General features: G+C 39.7%; 1 protein-coding gene and 1 long non-coding RNA gene across 4 annotated transcripts in view; one reads left to right on the top strand and one right to left on the bottom strand.

Moving 5' to 3' along the window:
* LOC132533101 (uncharacterized) overlaps positions 1-21,998 on the top strand; it is a 37,428-nt gene that overhangs the window by 6,938 nt on the left and 8,492 nt on the right. The window contains exons 2-3 of the long non-coding RNA XR_009544986.1: positions 18,111-18,178; positions 21,456-21,572. This is a non-coding gene — a long non-coding RNA (uncharacterized LOC132533101). The remainder of the gene's footprint in view (positions 1-18,110; positions 18,179-21,455; positions 21,573-21,998) is intronic.
* The window catches only part of GSPT1 (G1 to S phase transition 1), a 38,795-nt gene continuing 19,769 nt past the window's right edge, over positions 2,973-21,998 (bottom strand). For all 3 annotated transcript variants that reach the window (XM_016193215.2, XM_060172957.1, XM_060172958.1), the window contains exons 5-15: positions 21,434-21,467; positions 18,328-18,405; positions 17,472-17,652; positions 16,845-16,999; positions 16,250-16,390; positions 14,702-14,795; positions 13,524-13,604; positions 10,679-10,852; positions 9,192-9,281; positions 8,881-9,049; positions 2,973-7,361 (exon numbers count right to left, since the gene is read on the bottom strand). In XM_016193215.2, coding sequence (XP_016048701.1) covers positions 7,309-7,361; positions 8,881-9,049; positions 9,192-9,281; positions 10,679-10,852; positions 13,524-13,604; positions 14,702-14,795; positions 16,250-16,390; positions 16,845-16,999; positions 17,472-17,652; positions 18,328-18,405; positions 21,434-21,467 — 1,250 coding nt within the window. In that variant the 3' untranslated portion in view covers positions 2,973-7,308. The remainder of the gene's footprint in view (positions 7,362-8,880; positions 9,050-9,191; positions 9,282-10,678; positions 10,853-13,523; positions 13,605-14,701; positions 14,796-16,249; positions 16,391-16,844; positions 17,000-17,471; positions 17,653-18,327; positions 18,406-21,433; positions 21,468-21,998) is intronic.

Here is a 21,998-nt window from a genome sequence, read left to right as displayed (position 1 = left end):
GTGTACATAATTATGAAATCAATGGATACACACATGCACACCAGACTAAAAGGAATGAACCCTCAATTTTCTTCCTTTTTTTTTCTTTTACTGAGCACTGCTCAGTTCTGGCTGTTAGTGGTGCAGGGGATTGAACCTGGGACTTTGGAGCCTCAGGCACGAGAGTCTTCTTGCATGATTATGCTGTCCCCCTCCCTAAGCCCTGAAGTTTGTGTTGGGCTGTTTCTGCCAGTTGTCCTGGCAGTGTATGTGTGGCTGCACTGCCCAGCAAAGAGAACGTAGGGAAGGACATACTGGAGGGAACAGAAGGACCCATTGCTGCTTCATTACCATTTGGGAATACTCAGTAGTCTCTCTTTTTTTTTTTTCCTCCAGGGTTATTGCTGGGCTCGGTGCCTGCACCATGAATCCACCGCTCCTGGAGGCCATTTTTCCCCCTTTTTGTTGCCCTAGTTGTTGCAGCCTCCTTGCGGTTATTATTGCCATTGTTGACGTTGCTTTGTTGTTGGATAGGACAGAGAGAAATGGAGAGAGGAGGGGAAGACAGAGAGGGGGAGAGAAAGATAGACACCTGCAGATCTGCTTCACCGCCTGTGAAGCGACTCCCCTGCAGGTGGGGAGCCGGATCCTTATGCCGGTCCCTGCGCTTTGCGCCACGTGCGCTTAACCCACTGAGTCACCGCCCGACTCCCCTCAGTAGTCTCTTTAGCTTTAAAAGCAGATAAAGCAAAAAGTAAAAATTTATCACTGCCTTATTAATTACTTGCATTTCTAATAATTCAAAGGACGTTTGCATTTGCAACCAACATGGCAAATAACCCTAATGAAAAATAGTAAACCTAAGTTTCCCTTCAAGGAAGGATGACAAAATCGTGGGATATTTTAAAAATGTAATGCTGGGAGTCGGGCAGTAGCGCAGCGGGTTAAGTGCAGGTGGCGCAAAGCACAGGGACCGGTGTAAGGATCCCGGTTTAAGCCCCCGGCTTTCCACCTGCAGGGGAGTCACTTCACAGGCGGTGAAGCAGGTCTGCAGGTGTCTTTCTCTCCATTTTCTCTGTCCTATCCAACGACGACATCAATAACAACAATAATAACTACAACAATAAAAAAAATAAGGGCAACAAAAAGGGAATAATAAACAAATATTTAAAAAAAATTAAAAATGTACTGCTACGTGGCCTGGGAGGTGGTGTAATGAGTGGATTCTTAAGCCGAAAGCCCCAAGTTTGAGCCTCAGCACTGATGTATTGATTTTCTTAACGTTATGAGGCAAGAGAATGAACTAGTGAGACACAACATGGACTAATCTCTAAAAGACGCTGCTCAAACCATTTAGTGAATACTATGATTCCATGTATGTGGATTCAAAACCAGGCAATACTAATGTACAGAACTGTGATTGCCAGGACAGAAAAAAGGGCAGATGGATTGAAGAGAGAACCTGCTGTATCCATGGAGTATTATCTGTGCTGATGGAATTTTTTCCCCTGGCCTCCAGGGTTATTGCTAGGGCTCAGTGCCTGCACCAAGAATCCACTGCTCCTGGATGATGGAATTTTTTAAAAAATATATTTATTAATTAATGAGAAAGATAGGAAAGAGAGAACGACATCTCTCTGGTACATGTGCTGCCGGGGATTAAACTTGGGACCTCATGTTTAAGAGTCCAGTGCTTTATTCACTGTGCCACCTCCTGGACCACTGAAATTGTTTACATACTTGTGAACACTTAACAGATTTGTAGGGGAGTCGGGCTGTTTCGCAGCGGGTTAAGCACAGGTGGCGCAAAGCACAAGGACCGGCATAAAGATCCCGGTTCGAACCCCAGCTCCCCACCTGCAGGGGAGTCGCTTCACAGGCGGTGAAGCAGGTCTGCAGGTGTCTATCTTTCTCTCCCCTCTCTGTCTTCCCCTCCTCTCTCCATTTCTCTCTGTCCTATCCAACAACGACAACAACAATAATAACTACAACAATAAAACAACAAGGGCAACAAAAGGGAATAAATAAAATAAATATTAAAAAAAAAGAAAAAAAATTTGTAAAAATCTGTGCATTTAACTATGCAGCTTTTACTTTGATTAAAGGGGAGGGGGAGAGAAAACCCTTTTCTCTTGGATTCAAATTTTGCCTGCTGGAACTTCTTACAATAAACAGTAGTTGCTCCATTCCACTAACCAGGCATGTACAGTCTGCCTCTGTCATTAATTTCTTCTTGTCCTTGCACAGAAAGGCAAGAACTATTTGGTCACCTGATCATTATTCAATATCCAGAATGTATTAATAGAATTGCATTGTTCTGTGGTCTGGGAGGTGGCGCAGTGGATAAAGCATTGGATTCTCAACCATGAGGTCCTGAGTTCGATCCCTGGCAGTACATGTACCAGAGTGATGGCTGGTTCTTTCTCTCCTATCTTTCTCATGAATAAATAAATTCTTTAAAACAAATTGCATTGTTGTGACTGAACCCTTGCTGTTTGTCCAGCTCCGTTACAAGTCCACATACTGTGTTTCAGCGTAGTCATATATACCATATGCAAACAGGCCAACTGTCTGTAAATTTCTTATGTGACAAATTTGCTGGTAAGATGGCTCTAATATTTTGACTCCAGAATAGAATATCGTACAGGAAACTGACAGGGAGTCAGGCGGTAGCACGCGCAGTGGGTTAAGCGCATGCGGTGCAAAGTGCGAGGACTGGAGTAAGGATCCCAGTTCCAGGCCCTGGCTCCTCACCTGCAGGGGAGTTGCTTCAGAAGCGGTGAAGCAGGTCTATCTTTCTCTCCCCCTCTGTCTTCCCCTCCTCTCTCCATTTCTCTCTGTCCTATCTTACAACAACAGCAATAACAACAACTACAACAATAATGGAAAACAACAAGGACAATGAAAGGGAAAATAAATATTAAAAAATTTAAAAAGAAACTGACAGGTATACTCAGTATGATAAGCACAAGTGATTATAAACAGACACATCCTTGAAAAGGGAAGATGACAATTTTTATTGTTATTACAAAAGCAAAAATTTTTAACTTCAGTCATTTGAATAATTGCAAGAGCAGACTAAGGGCTTAATCCTCACACAGGCACCAAGTCAGGCACAGTAGGTAGCTACAAATCCTAAGAAAATGGTTTCTTTACCTTGGATTCCCAAATTCCTATTGAGAGCACACTGCCATGCTTTGGATTTAGGTTAAGAAAGCTGAATAAAACCTAATTAGTTCCCTTTAATTCTATTTTTTTTTTAAGTGAGAGCTAGGTATCGACCTGCTGTCTAGTGAAAACTAATCCTAAACACTGTCTGAGAGAGCCAATTTTTTGGACCAGAAGAAATGAGTCAATTAAGCCTTGCAGGTCAGACCTCAACATCACTCATGTATGTGGATGATCACCTGAGGCATTCAGGAGCTCTAGCTCCAGCACTGTCGTGGGCAGCAGGAAAGGAGGTAGCAGGCTGGCATCTAAATGACTAAGCTAACATGATTGGCAGAGAGGAGCCTTAGGAAGCACAAATGTAATTACACCTTTGCTGCCCATAAACCTGAGGTTGCCACATTGAGTTTTAAAGGGCACCATGGCATGTTTGACAAGGAGGAAAAGCCACCGACTGTTCTAAGGGTTGCCTAAGAAATCCTTAACTTTTCTGCCTGATCAGACATGGTGCCTATCTGCTTTCCCTGTGTATTGGAAACAGAGAAGGGTTAAATCTTTATACCTTCACTACCAGGCCCTTATGACACTCCCTAGTAAACAACTCAGCAGATGACTATTCCAAGAAGTGTAAGATTAGAGGTTTGTGAAACTACTGGAGGGAAGACTCAACATGTTCTAGGGTATTGAAAATGAAGGGTATCCTAGAGCCCAAACCATCGCAAGTTAAACTAGGTCTCCCCTATCTGCATTTGGGCAGTAAATTGGCTCAAATGGAATCCATTATCTGACTAGAAGAAACTTAAAGCCCTATTGCACGTACCATGAAATCTACTATATAACCAACCGACTGCTAAATTTAGACCTAGGAAATCTTTAGAGCTGTGCATATTACATTACTAAGTTGCTGCCATGGCAAGATCTCTAACAAAACAGGATCATGGACCGTGTACTAGACGGTATTTGCTAATGACTGAAAAATTAGCTGGAAGACATAAAACTAGAATTTGGAGACAGAAAATTGTCCCTTGAATATTGTTGATTGCTATTACCTTACATATGTCTGTGAGAGGATTAATGGCACAGTTTATTCTGATAAAGTAAGCCAACACTGAATATAACATTTACTCATCTTAAAACCAAAGCTCTATGTTGTAACCAGAATTTTCACAACGGGCTTCAAAGTGGAAAGTTGCCTGATTATATTAGGCTTTTGTCCCTTGGCTGTCTTAAAGCTCACCTCTGCCCAGAGCAGCGAAGTTGTCATCCATGAAGCAGCAGTCCATGAAGTTCATGCCATTGAGAAAAGAAAAAAAAAAAAAGGCGTGTGCTGTTATGTGGAATAGTCCCCAAAGGTCACAGAATAACGGAGGAGTCACTAGTCATAACTAGTGTTCTTGAAGACTGCCATGGAGTTTAGCTGATTATTTTTTCCTCCCAAGAGTTTATCCTGGGAGCAGTTTTGATCACAGGTTCACTTTTTCTCTTGAGTTACAGCTTCAGCCGAGGAGGGGTGCCATTAATATTTAACTGCTTCATGTTCCAAGTCCATCTCACATTGCAAAAGCAGTTATCTATGTAACTAGCAGACAAGTGTCAATTATCTCGTTACATTGAGCAACTTGTATATTTTTACAGTTTTTACATCAATTATCAAATCACATACTGGAAACTTTCAATTAAAAAAATACATGGGCTTAATTATTTGCGAACACTACTATTTGTCACTTCATGGCAATACATATCACAACTAGTCTTTCAGTTTTGTATTACATATGTTTCAGTTTTGGAAATTAAAAACAAATAGATGCTATTGTTCCCCTTACCCACACTAAGGAATCAGGAATAAAAGGATATAAAGTGACAATTTCCTAATGTTTATTTTACTTCAGTGATAAAAAATTGAGCTCAGTAGACTGTAATGTAGCATGGAAGTTGTATAAAGAACATAGTGCAAAAAGATAAAACTTTAACATACCTATATTAAAGGTAGAAGAAAAAAATGTTTAGCTCAGTAATATCCCAAATATGCAGCCAGTGCACTTTTTTCATTTCAATCACGTCAGTACTTGCATTTGTCTTAAGACAATGACAACATAGATGTGTGTTGTTTTTCAAGGGTCCAACATCCTCACACAATGCCAATTTAAGTTTTCCTCATCCACACAAGAAACAGTATAGCCAGGAGTTTGGGATACATCTACTTTGAGAATAACATCCCAAATTAATTGTAAAGCCCACAAAATGTGGTTTTAGTGAGATTTTAAAAATTACCTATTTGTATGAATGTGCAAGAAGTCAGTGGCATTTTTACTTTATAACTGCATGTGTATTGTCTTTTTGTTAAGAGTTAGGCCCTTCTCCATGTCATTTTACTAGAGTCTTGGCAACATGCACACAGGTGTTGTGGAAGTGTCAGTGTTCTAACAGATGTAGTGATTTTTTACTGTGTTGAATTTAAAATAAGTTCAGTGACTTGAGCATTTTAAGATTCACTAAAATCCAAGCAATTACTAGTATTTTGTCCCTGTTAACTTGGAAATACAGAAAAGGTATTACACACTGGGTAAAGCTTCTGTTTCCCAGAAAAATAAAAGCCCAGGTAGATACTTGCCGACAATAAATTTAAATTTCATGCAATTGAACTGTTATAATTTTTGCTCTGCTTGTAAAATGTAGCCTCATTTAAGAAATGAAAATGGGAATACTACAGTTAAGAAAATAGGGTTAGATTGTTTTACTTTTCATGACTAGACACTGACTAGGCTTTTCTGAGGACAAAGATTACAGGGAGAAGATATGTCATTAAATGTACAGTTAAAAGATCTTCAGAGATAAGCCACAATCTAAGAGTTGCAGTCTTGGATAAATAGCAGTATTCAACAAGAAAACTTGTAATAAAAGCAGAAGTGTCTTCTGATTAATTCTCATAAAAAATTTCTTAGTCATAATTACAGCAGAAAGTCAGTCTTCAATCTCAAAACCACCACAATTGCTACATTGTGATTCATCCAAATCATAGTTAGCAAATTTCAGCTTAATTAATCTCAAGTAATTAAGACAAAATTTACACTGCTTGATTCTACTTGCTACTGTTAACTTGAATCTGTAGAGTCTGATAGTTCTAAATACATGCTCATTTAGTTCCCAGAAGAGACTTAGCTCTAAGTAGCAAAGATCATCCAACTTTGAAAATTACTGATGTAAATAATCAACTGAATAATTTGTAGAGCTGGTACTTGCAGTTTTCATATTAGATGCATGCAGCTCTTATAGATACTAAAGGAGGCATCCTTGCCAGGTCTCAGCATGCTCTCTTTGCTGCAAATCCCAATGGAATATTTTCTAGGGGCACAATTTCATTATGCTTCACTTTTTTTTTAAACAACTGTATTTAGGAAATCATGTTGAAATTTAAATTGGCAGAAAATAATTCATAGACCTAATAAAGCACTGCATAATGGTGTTTAGTTGTACGTATGCACTAACCGCCAAAAGGGATGAAGCTAGTTTATGTCTGTCCTACAAACTTGAACGTTGTAAATGCCTCATTTAAAGTAGTGGATAGGGAAAGAGTTTAGAAAAGTCCAAGTAATAAAATGTATTCAATTACTTGGTAAAGTTAAAAAGCCAATGCAACAATGTTACATCCAGATAAAAAACATTATTCAAAAGCAATTCAAATACCGATAAAAGGGTTTCAAATTGAATATTTTATTAACATGGTAGTTGTCTTTGAAACATGTGCACACACACTCGCACACTCAGAATGATCTGCCTGGGGTGAGGGGGGGGGGTTGGGAGACTAATGTATGCCTAAGGGGGAAATGAAAAATAAAAAAATTCCTGTCATTTTTCATTATTGTAGGCAATTATGTCCACATCACTTACAAAGCTATTGCCAGATCTGTCCAAGGAAGTGGGGCGGGGTGGGGTGGGATGGGGTGGGAAGGTCAGAAAAAAATCTTGGGGAAAAATTCAACAGTGGCATAGCAGAGCTCTCAATATGAGAAAGCTGACATAATGTGGACTTTTGCTGTGAATATTCTCTTTGCAAAATATGGGGAGAGTTTTGTCGATGGGCAGAAAATAAGAGAAGGTGGTGTGAAGGAGGCTTGCAGTCAGTTTTCCTCACAGTACTGTGCAGGGTCATCCAGAAAATGCTTAGTCTTTCTCTGGAACCAGTTTCAGAACTTTTCCAATTGCAATGGTCTTACCTATAAATGAAATTAAAAACAAGCAAAAAATGCTTTCAGTAGTTATTTAGAAAATTATAGAATGTAATTTATTCCCTTTTGTTGTCCTGTTATTGTTTTTGATGCTGTTATTGTTGGATAGGACAGAAATGGAGAGAGGAGGGGACGACATTTTAATATAGGTTATCAGTCATCTCACTTTATTCCCAAGGACAAAATTAGGTAATCTTAATGTAAAACAGGTCTTTTTAGAAGGAAGTTCTTTCTCTCTCTCTCTCTCTTTTTTTTTTTTACACCAGAGCACTGTTCAGCTCTGATTTATGGTAGTGCGGGGAACTGAACTTGGGACTTTGGAGCCTCAAGGATGAGAGTTCATTTGCATAAACATGTTACCTACCCTCCACCAGGAAGTTCTTACTAACATTACAAACACTTGCGTTGGGGGGCTGGGCAGTGGTGCAGCAGGTTAAGCAGATGGGCAAAAGATCCTGATTTGAGCTTCTGGACCCCTGGCTCCCCACCTGCGGGGGGGTCGCTTCACAGGTGGTGAAGCAGGTCTGCAGGTGGACAGCAATAACAATGACAAACAAAAGGGGCAACAAAAGGGGAAAAAAAAGAAAAAGAAACACTTGTGTAGCCAGACTGAGTTGAATATAGTTCAGGGACGGTGTTCATCAATATGTCCCTACCACTGAGTATATGCGCAGTAAGTTTGTTTGCTGGATAGAAACGGACCATGTGGGGAGTCGGGCGGTAGTGCAGCAGGTTAAGCGCACGTGGCGCAAAGCGCAGGGACCAGCTCAAGGATACCGGTTCGAGCCCCCGGCTCCCCACCTGCAGGTGAGTCGCTTCACAAGTGGTGAAGCAGGTCTGCAGGTGTCTGTCTTTCTCTCCCCTTCTCTGTCTTCCCCTCCTCTCTCCATTTCTCTCTGTCCTATCCAACAACGATGACATCAACAACAATAATAGCTACAACAACAATGGAAACAACAAGGGCAACAAAAAGGAAATAAATAAATATACATATATATATTTCTTTATATATATATAAAGAAACGGACCATGTGAACAATTCTAGCTAGACCCAAAGTCTATGGAAAGTCAAGTCTTAAACTACTTATCAAAGTCAGAAATAAGCAATCTACTGAGAAATGTTAGTGACTGCTTTCAGGAAACTGAAGTACAGGACAGCACAAAGGGAAAACTAAAATCCGCTTTACTCAGAGCTGGGCAGAAATGAGCAAACACGAATACTGAGGCTCCAAAGTACCAGGTCAATCCTCTGCACCACTCTGGTAAAAAATAAACAAATTCACCAGGAGTGAAGGAAGTGTGTGCACTCCGAATTCCAGCCAAAAAAGAAAAGAATATTAAACCTCTGAAAACCATCCTGTCTGCTCCCTCCAATCAGTGTAGCCAGTATTTCAAAGTGATTTCTTCTAGCTACAGAAATGACAAGTCAGCTCTGAGGCTTCTTAGATGGGCCTTTATTATACAAACTTGATCCCACCAAAAGAGGAGAAAAGAAAAGGGCTTATACCTTCATCTCTTAAAGTAAATCGGCCCATCTGAGGGAAGTCTTTAAAGGTCTCAAGGCAGATGGTTCCTGCTGTCCGTAAACGAGCGATGCATACTTGATCTTGTTTCACAAAACGAGGTCGAGTTTTACTTTTCTCTCCTGACTTTTTGTCTACCAAGCAGATTAAGGCCTGTGCAAAACAGAGGATCAGATAATGGCCAGATGAAAAAATGTTTAAGAGCTGGATTGCACAAAAGTAGGACACCACTAGTATTTTATCAGGAGTTAGCACAATGAAATAATCTCACAAAACAATTCAGTTCAAGACTCACTGTTATTTCGACTTCCTCAATACAGGTATGAATATGCAGCACCGCATTATAACCCGGGCAGATGATGGATTTGTGCTCTATAATCACTATCTGTCAGACAAACAAACAAGCATTTAATGTTCTAAAGTACCACATGATGTCACAGGAACATGCTCACCATCTCAGTACAACTCCAGTTATTTTTGTGTCTTTTAAGAGCCAGGTTGCCTGACCTCCAAAACATGAACTTTGTGGTTTTTTTTTTATTTTATTTATTTTGCCTTTTGTTGCCTTGTCTTTTTCTTTTTTAATGTTGTTGTAGTTATTGTTGTTGCTATTGATGTCGCTGGTTGTTGGATAGGACAGAGAGAAATGGAGAGAGGAGGGGAAGACAGAGGGGGAGAGAAAGACAGACACCTGCAGACCTGCTTTACCGCCTGTGAAACGACTCCCCTGCAGGTGGAGAGCAGGGGGCTCGAACTGGGATGCTTATGCTGGTCCTTGCGCTTTGTGCCACGTGTGCTTAACCCGCTGCCTGACTCCCCAAAGCATGAACTTTGATATTCCAGTTTCAAATTACTTTCTCCTCTGGGAAGCCTTTCCTTTATACTCCTCCAAGGAATTCAGTATTACTGCTGCTTTACACGCTGTTTTTCTTCTTCTAGATGTAAATTTATAAATGCTTAATCCATTTCTCAATATCAAAGGTTCACTAAAAGTTAACCACCCCGTGTCCAGCAAAATTCTAAACAGATTATTTATCATACCTTATAACAAAACTTAAAATTTCAGTGAGCTACGCTAGTTATTTCCTGAGGCGGTTATGTTGATAATGCTATGTAGAAAATGTTCTTAAAAAATGTTATGTAGTTTGGGTAGAGACAAACTAAAAGTGGGAGATAAACAAGGAGAGAGACCGGCAACACTGCTTCACAGCTCACGAAGCTTGCCCACTGTGGGTAGGGATAGGAACTTGAGCCTGGGTCACTATACTCTACTGGGTGCACCACAGCCAGCCTCACAAGAAATTTCTTTTTTGTTTTTGTTTACCAGAGCACTACTCAGTTATTGGGGTTTGTGGTGGTCTGGGGGAATTAATCTGAGACCTCAGAACCTCAAGTGTGAGAGACTTCTTTGCATAAGCTTTATGCTGTCTCCCCAGCCCAAGAAACTTTCCTTATTTGCAAAGTCACTTGCTCTGGATGAGTAAGACAAACCTAACTTCCCAAATACAACTATGACTTAAAAACTACTTGAAGCAGAATCTATGAAAATACACAAAAAACAGGATATGCAGAATAAAAAGGGTGTTAAAGTAACAGTGCTTAACCCAGTAAGAATTTGTACCATCTTAAAGGCTTTATGTGTGCGACTTGTGCCACCTCTGGGACCACAAATTATCTATTTTATTTCAATTCTCTTCCTACACACAGCATTCGGACAAAGGAAATTTAAAGTCTGATTTCGTTTCGAAAGAGAACACTAAGCCAACCCCAGTAATCATTTACCTGTGCATCAAATGTGCGCCCAGAATGACAAAGATTATTGAGATCACAAAGGATGAATCCTGGAAGAATCTCCTCCTCTTCAATTCCTTTCAGTCTGATTTTCAGGTTTTCACCGGGGGCTACAGAATCAGTTTCTACATCATCAGAAAGGATTCCAAGAACTTCCACATTGTGCTAAGGGAAAAAGAAACTAAGAGTGAAGTTTGTGCTGGCACAAGCTGTGTTTCAGAACACATGACAGCTGATTATTCACAGAACACTGGCAAGTTACATTTATTGTAGCTGTTGGTAAGAAGAATGTTTTTGAATCTAAAGCCCGATTACTTTTGTACTACATGAATTAAATGAAGGCTGTCACAAGTGTCAAAATATTTTGTCATCTTCAAAATGTCACATCCTAATAATTTCCAAGTGGAACACAGAATAAACTAGACTTTTGGATTTTAAAAAATTATGATGGGGTTAGGAAGCTAGTATAATAGTTATGCAAAGCGCTTTTAGTGCCTGAGGCTCTTGACATCCCAGGTTCCCATGCCCATGCGCAAGTCAGAGTGGGTAACATTTAGCCACTACCTATCAATCACTAAATACCTGAAGAGTGTACTTTTTTCTTTCTTTCTTTTTTATTTTTATTTATTTTTTGTTGCCCTTGTTGTTTTATTGTTGTAGTTATTATTGTTGTTGTTGTTGTTGGATAGGACAGAGAAATGGAGAGAGGAGGAGAGAAAGACCTGCTTCACCGCCTGTGAAGGGACTCCCCTGCAGGTGGGGAGCCAGGGTTCGAACCGGGATCCTTATGCCGGTCCTTGTGTTTGCACCACAAGTGCTTAACCCGCTGCGCTACAGCCCGACTCTCTCTTTCTTTCTTTTAGAAAGACAGCAGGAGAGAGAGAAAGAACCAGATGTCACTCTGGTACACGTGCTGTCGGGAATTGAACTCAGGATATCATGGTTGAGAATCTAATGCTTTATCCACTGCGCCACCTCCTAGACCACAAGAGTGTACTTTTCTAAAGCTACTTAAAGTCAAAAACATATTGACTTAAACTAGGAAGCAAATAATTACATGAGTTCCTTTTGAGTGCTAAAAATGTTCTGGAACCACATAATGGTTATAACTACAATAGTGTGATATACTAAATACCCATGTTAAATAACTTTAATTTTTTTTTCACTATGTTTATTTGAAAGAGACAGCCAGAAATCGAGAGGGAAGGGGGAGATACAGAGGGAGAGAGACAAACACCTGCAACACAGCTTCACCACTCCCAAAGCTTTTCCCCCTGCAGGTGGGGACCTAACCCTAGCCAGGGGATTAAACCTGGGTCCTTGCACATGGTAATAATATGTGTGCTCAACCAGGCCTGCCACCACCATTAAATAATTTTTATGAGGGAGTCGGGTGGTAGCACAGTGGGTTAAGCGCAGGTGGCGCAAAGTGCAAGGACCGGCTTAATAATCTCGGTTCGAGTCCACAGCTCCCCCGACCTGTAGGGGAGTCGCTTCACAAGCGGTGAAGCAGGTCTGCAAGTGTCTCTCTTTCCTCTCCCCCTCTCTCTGTTCTATCAACCACACCAATAACAACAACAATAATAAAACAAGGGCAGCAAAAGGGAATACATAATTATTTTTAAAAAAATAACTTTCATGAATATTTCATCATAATGTTTTTTGAAATCATATAGATTCCAAGATTCCTTTATACATTTCTGTCCTTGGGGGATAATTGGTATGTTTAATACATATACCAGGAAACAAAATAATAGACTTCAAGGAAGTCTATTTCATTATAGTGGTTAAGTGGTACAGAATCCAAAATCATTCTATTCTAGACCAGAATTCTACAAGCCACTTGCTAACCTCTAGTAGCTTTCCTCCTTCCTCATTCCCATAATTGGTTTTCCTTTCCAAAAAGCAGATTATACTAAAATGATATCTGTTGAAATTAATTCCAAGAGCTGTAACAAAAGTCATGTTTGCTAAATTTTTAAAAAATATATTTATTTATTTATTTATTTATTATTAGAGACAGAAATTGAGAGGGGAGATAGAGACAGAGAGACACCTGCAGCCCTGCTTCACCACTCATGAAGCTTTCCCCCTCAGGTGGGGACCAGGTATTTTAACCTGGGTCCTTGTGCACTGTGATGTGAGTACTTAACCAAGTGCGCCACCTCCTGGCCCCTGCCTAAATTCTTTGTAATAATAAACCGGGGTAGATTCTAGCTAGCAGTTTTACCATATACAAACTGAACAAATATTCTTTGCATTCTGCCTAAATGTAGACTAACAATTCTTCCCTAAATATGATCTTCTGTGGCTGAATGTGAGAGAAGTAGTCTGAAAGGTTTTGTAAAGATTCAGACCAATATACTGCATCTCAGAGGAATTTAAATAAATTATTTTTATTGCCTCTAGGGTTATTCACTAGGGCTTTGGTGCATGCACAGTTAATCTGCTGCTACTCCTGGTGGGCATTTTTTTTTCTTTTTTAATTTGATAGAAACAGAAGGAGAGATACTTATAGACATGCTTCACTGATGCTGAAGCATCTCCTTTACCCTCATGCCTGTGGGGACCAGGGGTTTAAACCCAGATTCTTAAGCATCACAACATGTGCCATTAACTGGGTGCACCACTGCTTAGCTCCCAGATTGAGAAACCAGAGCATCACTCTGGCATGTGCAATGCCAGGGATTGAACTCTGGATCTTATGCTTGAGAGTCCATTGCTTTATTGACCCATTACCACCTCCTGAGGTGCACTTTAAAAAAAAAAAATCAAAGAAAAAAAACTGATTAATTTTTTTTTTTTGATTAATTTTTAACTTTACTCATTTACTTACCTTATTTGGCATCATCACAAGCTGCTGGCCTTTACAAATTGATCCTGATTCCAGCTTTCCCAGGACCACAGTGCCCATATCCTATTTAAATTTGTAGGAAAAAAAAGATCAGATTTTCGGTACAGTTCAAAATCCTCATTGTAAGAGGTGAAGATATCAATTAGTTCAAATTCAGGATCTCAATGTTTCCCTGTATATACTATCTGAGAAAGTTACAGCATTAGACTCAGTAAAAAATGTAAAACTTAGGGGGGGTCGGGTGGTAGCCCAGTGGGTTAAGCGTACATGGCGTTAAGCATAATGACCATTTTGAGCCGCTGGCTCCCCACCTACAGGGCTTTGCTTCTCAGGCAGTGAAGCAGGTCTGCAGGTGTCTATCTCTCTCCCTCTCTGTCTTCCCCATCTCTTTTGATTTCACTGTCTTATTCAACAATGACAGCAATAACAATAATAAAATATAAAGGACAACGACAACAACAATAATAACTACAACAATAAAACAAGGGCAACAAAAAGGGAATAAATAAATAAAAATAAATATTAAAAAAATATATATAAAGGAGGGAGAGTGAAAAAAGATACCACTGAAGCACAACAATGATGAAACAAGAGCAACAAAGTGAAAAACTAGCCTCCAGGAGTGGCACAGGCACCGAGCCCCACCAATAACCCTGGGGGCAAAAAAAAAAAAAAAAATCAAACTTTTCTTTTTCCCTCATGAAGGTTTTATGTTTGTCCACTAGGGCTTCATGTCTGTGTGATCCCATTGTTTTTGACAGACATCACCCTCCTCTCCCACAGTGCTTCAGTTCCAGACAGAGAGGGGAGGAGAGGTCACAGCACCAGTCACTGAGCCGGAGCATTCCCTGGTGCTATGCGAGGTATTCTTATGGGGTGCGCTTGGGGGCGGGCAGAGATTGAATCCATGCACGGTAGAGAGTTATGAGCGAGTCTTCTGAAGCTTATTTGTACTGAGGAGGCTATGGTGCAATCACTCCTACTGTTAGCACAGGTTTTTGGAAGGTCTGTGAATATTCATCAACTCTAACTTGCAAATCCTTTTTTCCCTTCCAAATTCTGGAGTCCACTGTTTTCACTTATATGAGAACTGTTTTTCATAGTTTAACACAAACTATTTCACCTCCCATAGAAACTGATTTCTAGAAGATTTTGGGTACCTTGTATTTATCCACAATTGGCAGCCTGATTGGTCCATCAGCTGATCTATTAAAATTTGGCAAATTATCCAGATAAGGAATAAATGGTAATCCACTGAGAACAGAACAAAATTCATTGTTAGGTCAGCATAAATGTTAAAACTTGTAACTATACAAGAATGTGGTTAAAATAGTAATTTCATGGGGATCGGCCAGTAGTGCAGTGGATTAAGTGCACATGGCGCGAAGCACAAGGACTGGCTTAAGGATCCTGGTTTGAGCCCCCAGCTCCCCACCTGCAGGGGAGTCGCTTCACAAGTGGTGAAGCAGGTCTGCAGGTGTCTGTCTTCCCCCCTCTTCTCTTCATTTCTTTCTGTCCTATCCAACAACAATGACAACAACAATAAAACAAGAACAACAAAAGGGAAAATAAATAATAGTTAAAAAAATAGTAATTTCATTCTGTGCCAATACTTGTTTCATTTACCAATTTATTATCAAATTCCTTAGAAAATTAAAAATCTAATGAAAGAATCAGTATAATGAAAAGGCTTCCCTATAAATGTATTTTATGTGGACTTAGGATGGCTGTACATTGGTTTAATTTTTATGGACTTGCCCAGTTCGAGAATTAGGGTTCTACAAAAATTTTCCCTTTGACTGGGAGTCTTAATATTGTCAAGATAGTAACTGTGATCTACAAATTCAGTGAAAGTCCTATTAAAATCATAATCACTATTTTTTAAAAATTATTTATTCCCTTTTGTTACCCTTGTTTTATTGTTGTACTTATTGATGTTGTTGGATAGGACAGAGAGAAATGGAGAGAGGAGGGGAAGACAGAGAGGGAGAGAGAAAGATAAGACACCTGCAGATCTGCTTCACCGCCTGTGAAGCGACTCCCCTGCAGGTGGGGAGCCGGGGGCTCAACCAAGATCCATATGCCAGTCCTTGCGCTTTGCACCACCTGTGCTTAACCTGCTGAGTTACCGCCCAACTCCCATCACTATTTTTTTTTTTAAAGCAGAAATTGACAAACTAATCCTTAATATCCAGATGGAAATTCAAGGGGTACCGAATAGCCAAAATAACCTTGGCAAAAACAAAACCAAAAGCACACAGTCACACTTCCCAATCTGAAAACTTTAATTTATAATAATTAACATCCTTTATATTACAGAGAAAGTAACCCCCAAATTAAATATGTGCTTAAAGATGAGGGCTTTAGCAGGAACAACCTTAAGAGGAAATAACAGCTCTAACTTTGTAGCTGAATCAGGCAATTTTTTCCCCCTTGGTATGAAACCAAAAGCACAAGCAACGAAAGAAAAATTAAATTGGTCTTTACTAAAAGATAACCTTTTTATGTTCCCAAGAGCTCCATAAAATGAGTAAAAAGATAATCCCTTGAATGGAATTCTATGCATCATAAAGAGTGCACCATGTACTCGGTAAGTAAGGCAACCCAGGAAAATGGGCAAGGTCCTGGTGTTTTCAAGCTGAGGTTATGGTCAGTATATTACTTATGAAGACAAACTTTTTCTTATAAAGGACAAAAAGGTTTCTCACCTGTACCATGGACAGAAATCTGCCTGTTCCTTAAGGTTTGCTCCAGTCAGTCCTGAGCAGGGCATAAAGTGAATGTCCTTTTTGGGATTGAAGCCAACTTTTTTCAAAAATGGCACAAGTTTCTCTTTACATTCTTCATATCTATGGGTGTTACAAATAACTGACTCAGTTATAATAAGCAAGCTCTAGTCTCATCTTAACACACAAAGCTCAGCCGTTCAACCCCAGCATCTTTTATTCCACCGACACATCTATTCAGCATGAAAACGGCTTGGTAGGGAAAGGGACTTGAGTAGCACTGGGGAGCCATACACAGTAGTGCACAAGAACCCAAGCTGCTGGTGAGTTAGAGCACAGACGCCTCTCATGGAAGCACAGGAGACTATACTCATGTGAAAAGAGTCCTGCAAATCATTATTCCCCTAAACAAAGGGCAGAGGGCTGCTAGCTCAGCTGTAAATCTCAAGACTTGCGAGCTGGGGCCTCCAGATTCGATCTCTGGCACCATGTTGTTCAAAGCTGAGCGGTACTCTGGTTTCTCTCTCATAAAAGTAAGTTTCTAAGAACGACACAGCAGCAATACATCCAGACACACCTCTCATTGCTCCAGTTAACTGTCGGATCATCCATCTTATTAATAAGCACAATTAAATGTTTTACACCTGCCGTCTTTGCCAACATTGCATGTTCTCTTGTCTGTCCTCCTTTTTCAAATCCAGTCTCAAACTCTCCTTTCCTGGCAGAAATTACCTAGTCCAAGAAAGAAAACACAGTTTCTTAGACATTCAGACACACCTTTCTAGCAGTTAAAACATACTTCACTTTAGTCAGAAGCTTACTGAATGAGCAAAGAAGATTGATCCCCACTAACACATATATATGCCAGAGCTGACCAGTGCTCTGGTCTCTTCCCATAGAAACTATACAGAAAACAGAAGCAAGTAAATAGATACTGATGGCCCTGAAAAGAGAAAAAGATAGTTTTTTATTCAACTTTGTTCACCTACCGAATGACATTTACTGGGTATTAAGTTCTAACACAGTAGTGGAGAATAGGAGTGACTTCAGAAATCACAAAGATTTCCTGTCAGCTTAGTGGGGCTTATAATAAAAGTGGTGACTGTATATTTAACCACATCGAAAACTCCAGAAGATAAATCCAAATAATTAAAACTTAAGCAGGTCTACTAACAAATGCAAAGGAGAACTGGAAACACCTTACCAGTACAGCCAGATCAGCTTGAGAAGCACCTCCAATCATATTTGGGACAAAACTCTTGTGACCAGGTGCATCCAGAATTGTGAAATGTTTCTTTTCTGTTTCAAAATAGGCACGACCCACTTCTACTGTTTTACCCTTGTCTCGCTCTTCCTGATTAGTGTCTAAGGCCCAAGACAAGTACCTGAAATAATTTTTAAAGTTGATAAATACAAGAGGATTTAAAGACAGTCCTCTACCATTTAGTGTAAAATTGATGACATCTAGTGTTATGTCTGTCATACCATATTTAAAATCATGGACAGGACTGGGTAGAAACACACTGTAATTCAAACACTTAAAAGATTTACAGATACCCAGGGAATTCTGTTATTCTTTATGAAAATAAGCTGGCCATTTACACAGAATACTTAAGACCCATACCACTGTCATGGTGAACTAAAGGTATTTTATTGTCCTACCTCCTCTTTTTTTTTTTTTTTTTTTTTTTTTTTTTTACCAGCACACTAAGCTCTGGCTTATTGTGGTGCTAGGGATTGAACCTGAGACTTTGTAGCCTCAGGCATGAGAATCTGTTTGCATAAACATTATGTGCTCTTCCCTCACCCATCCCCCCCTTTTTTTCCTTTTTGTTGTCATCAGGGCTTCACCACTCTGGACTACCTTGTCAAGACAGAGGCAAGCAAAAAGAAAGACACCACTGCACAGAAGTAAGTACACTATCCAGGTGAAGGGGCGACCAGGGGCTTGAAACTGGGTTCTTGCACACTGTAACCAGGTGCGCCACCACCTGGTCCCCAAGGATGTTACTTTTTCAAAGTAACAGCTGCATTTTTTAAAGTCAGAAAAGTTACCATACCAGGTTTCTCTGTTTTTTTCTTTAGCTTCTCTTTCATATTTCTCAAGTGTTCTTTTGTCAACCATCCCAGTCAAATACCTGAAAATATTTTAAAAGTAGACAGTTATTTAGAGTCTCAGGCTGAAATCACCAGTAGCAGGTTAAACACATATTGAATACTAACATTATGCACCCTGACAAGATGCTGTGATGAGTATCACACCCTCCTCTGTATTATTCATTTCGAGATGCATAGCCTCAATCTAGTTGTAAAAAAATAACTTAGTTAAATCCAAATGTGACAGCCCATAAAAACAAGTAGGATAGAGCCCTTCAAATTAGGAAAGCCATGAAAGACAAGATGAAGGCAATTCTTAAGATGGGAGAGACTAAAAGACATAATTAAGTAGATGTGGACTTCTAAAGCAGAAAAATGACATTAGTGGACACACTGGTGCAATTCAAGTTAACTAATTTAATTAGTACTACTGTACCAATATTAACCATCGAGTTTTGATATCTGTATATGGTTATCTAAAATGTTAACATGAATGTATGCTGACTGAATATGGGAGCTCTAATGCTTTTTAAGCTTTCAGAACAAAAGATTAAAAAAGGTAAAATCTTATATAGTATTTTATTTTTTAAAAAAATAATTTTTATTGATAAAATGGAAACGCTGACAAGACCATTGGATAATAGGGGTACAACGCCACACAATTCCCACTACCAGAACTTCATATCTCATCCCCTGCCCTGATAGCTTTCCTATTCTTTATCCCTCTGGGAGTATATAGTATTTTCTAAAACTACTATTTATCAAAGTGAGATTTTTAGTTTAAAAGTATTTTATTTATTTATTTATTTCCTTTTTGTTGCCCTTGTTGTTTATCATCATTGTTGTTGTTATTGTTGGATAGGACAGAGAAATGGAGAGACGAGGGGAAGACAGGGGGGAGAGAAAGATAAGACACCTGCAGACCTGCTTCACCGCCTGTGAAGCGAATCCCCTGCAGGTGGAGAGCCATGGGCTCTAATCGGGATCCTGATGCCAGTCTGTGCGCTTTCCACTATGTGCGCTTAATAAAAGGATAGGAAAGAGAGAGAGAGAAAAGAACCAGATATCACTCTGGTATATGTGCTTCTGGGGATTGAACTCAGGACCTCATGCTTGAGAGTCTAGTGTCTTAGCCACTGCACCACCTCCTGGACCACATAAAAGGATTTCTTAAGGCTGGTAAAACAGCTCACTTGGTGGCATATTACTTTGCCAAGCATGCAATTCAGGTTTGAGCCTGGCTCCCACTACCTTGGGAGACACTTGAGTACTGTGGGTTCTCTCCTCTCTGTCTGAATGTTAACCTGGAGCAACGAAGCTCTGATAACAACAAAATATGAACATTCCCTTAGTAATATCTAACTGCTTCTTGTGAGTCAATCTAAAGCAAAGCTTTCAGTTACCTGTAATGTAGAATTCTAACTGTGGCATTTCAGTGTTGCCAAGGAAAACCACAGCCCGGAAATGAAAGCTACAGATTTTCTAACACACAATATCAAACAGGCCTGGCACTCCATCCATTTAAGGATCTCTATTTAGTATTCTGCTTTAGGGTTTGCTATATTGGCAAAATTACTCTAAACAAGGCAAAAACAAACAAACAAACAAACAAAAAACGGTGGTTCTTTGACTTTTGGATTCATCTGATAACAGTTTAAGGAAGTGGTCAAATTTAGGAAGAATTAAAAAGTTTAAGGCCAAGGGGCCAGGATGTAGCTTGGGGACAGAACATGTACGAAGCTCTGGGTTTGATCCGGAGTGTCACAGCTAACAAAACAAAAGTTAAAATCTTCTAATTAAAGAGCTTTCCCAATACTAAAATACATCAATCAAAAGCCAACAATAGCATTTTCACATTTAGCTTCTTTAACAAAAAAGCAAGTTTTACTTATAATGAGTAAAGCAGAGCATCATTCTGGCAATGTGGTGCCAGGGATGGAACTCCAGACCTCATGCATACAAGTGCAGTACCCTACCCACTGTGCCACCTCCCAGATCACCTCAGATAGCTTCTTCACTGAGATAAAACCAACTGTCTTAGTATGTTAAGACTATATTTGTCGGGAGTCAGGCAGTAGGTGCAGCGGGTTAAGCGCACATGGCGCAAAGCGCAAGAACCAGCTTAAGGATCCTGCTTTGAGCCCCCGGCTCCCCACCTGCAGGGGAGTCGCTCATAGGTGGTGAAACAGGTCTACAGTTGTCTATCTTTCTCTCCCCCTCTCTATCCAACAATGACTACAACAATAAAACAAGGGCAACAAAAGGGAATAAATAAATAAGTATTTTTTTTAAAAAAGACGATTTGTCTTGGGGCTGGGGGAGACAAGCATAATGGCTCTGTGAAAGGCTTTCATGTCAGAGGCTCTAAAGTCCCAGGTTTAGTCCCCAGCACCATAAGCCAAATCTGAGCAGTGCTCTGGTCTTAAAATATATTAATAAAAGCTCTGGTTTCTATTTCCTCTCTCATAACAAGGAAACAGATAAATCAATTAAAAAAAAACTGTATCTGCCTTTAATTAAATTCACATAAATGTAAATTGATGAGTGAGGAAAAGTCTCTTAAGTGCAGCAGACAAGAGTGGGTTTTAATAAATACCAAGAAAATCATATTTAAAGCAGACTACAATTTCCTGTAATCCAAAGTTCTGCATTGGTTTCTTTTTCTTCTTTCCTAAAAGCAATAGTTTTTATTTCTTTTTTCTTTTTTTTTTTTTTACCAGAGCACTGCTCAGCTCCAGCTTATGGCAGTGTGGGGAACTGAACCTGGGACTTTGGAGCCTCCCACATGAAAGTCTCTTCGCATAACCATTATGCTGCCTACTCCCGCCCTTTGCAATGGTTTCTATAGATAAAAACAAGTTTCAGAAATACACTTAACTAATATCTTTTGCGAATCTGACAGTGCTAAAAGTATCTTAGGGGAACATCAGTGTTCCCTCCAGGCAATGTTATTTTATGACTAACTTTTCTCAACATGGAGTAATTTATTGGATTTCTTTTGCATATCTATATGAATGCTTGCAATTCAATCAAATCAAGTCTAACATTTAACAAAAAATACAGACTTACATTATTTGTCCTCCAATGGTAGATTTGCCAGCATCTAAAAGCAACAACATCATCATGTAACATGCAGACCATAGGTAAAAAACGAAAAACTGTTCAATCGCTTCGCATATGACGGCAACCAAGCAGTGCCACTTAGCATGTAAGTAAATCTTACAGTAAAGCAGCTGCAATAATAGCCACCATTAGTTTCTTCTCCCTTGGTAAACGAAGCTGTTTAAACTCGCTGCAGCTCAATGACTCACATAAGAAGGAAAGGATTTTATAAATGACCCCCTGGAAGCCTCAGGAGCTGCTCCAGAGCCGTGCACTGTGGTTAGTCTTCCTTTCATTTTTAGCAAACTTAGGTGTCCCTCAGAAATGTCAAGGGATTTCCATGAAGCAAAAGGACTAAAATGGTATGTGATATATTCAGGGGAAAGGAGAAGGGAAGGGGAAGGGGGAAAGAGCACACAGGTCTGCATTTCCTTCTCACAATTCTGGGGACAGGTCAAACTTGGGAGAATGAGCAAATTAAGTCTGTTTTAGTTTAAATTTTGTGCCAAGTCAAGAACCTGACAAGCACTCA

The sequence above is a fragment of the Erinaceus europaeus genome, chromosome 15 (genome assembly GCF_950295315.1).
Source record: "Erinaceus europaeus chromosome 15, mEriEur2.1, whole genome shotgun sequence".
Classification (NCBI taxonomy): Eukaryota; Metazoa; Chordata; class Mammalia; order Eulipotyphla; family Erinaceidae; genus Erinaceus; species Erinaceus europaeus.
The sequence above is the reverse complement of the archived record's forward strand: the minus strand, read 5'-3'. Positions and strand labels throughout refer to the sequence as shown.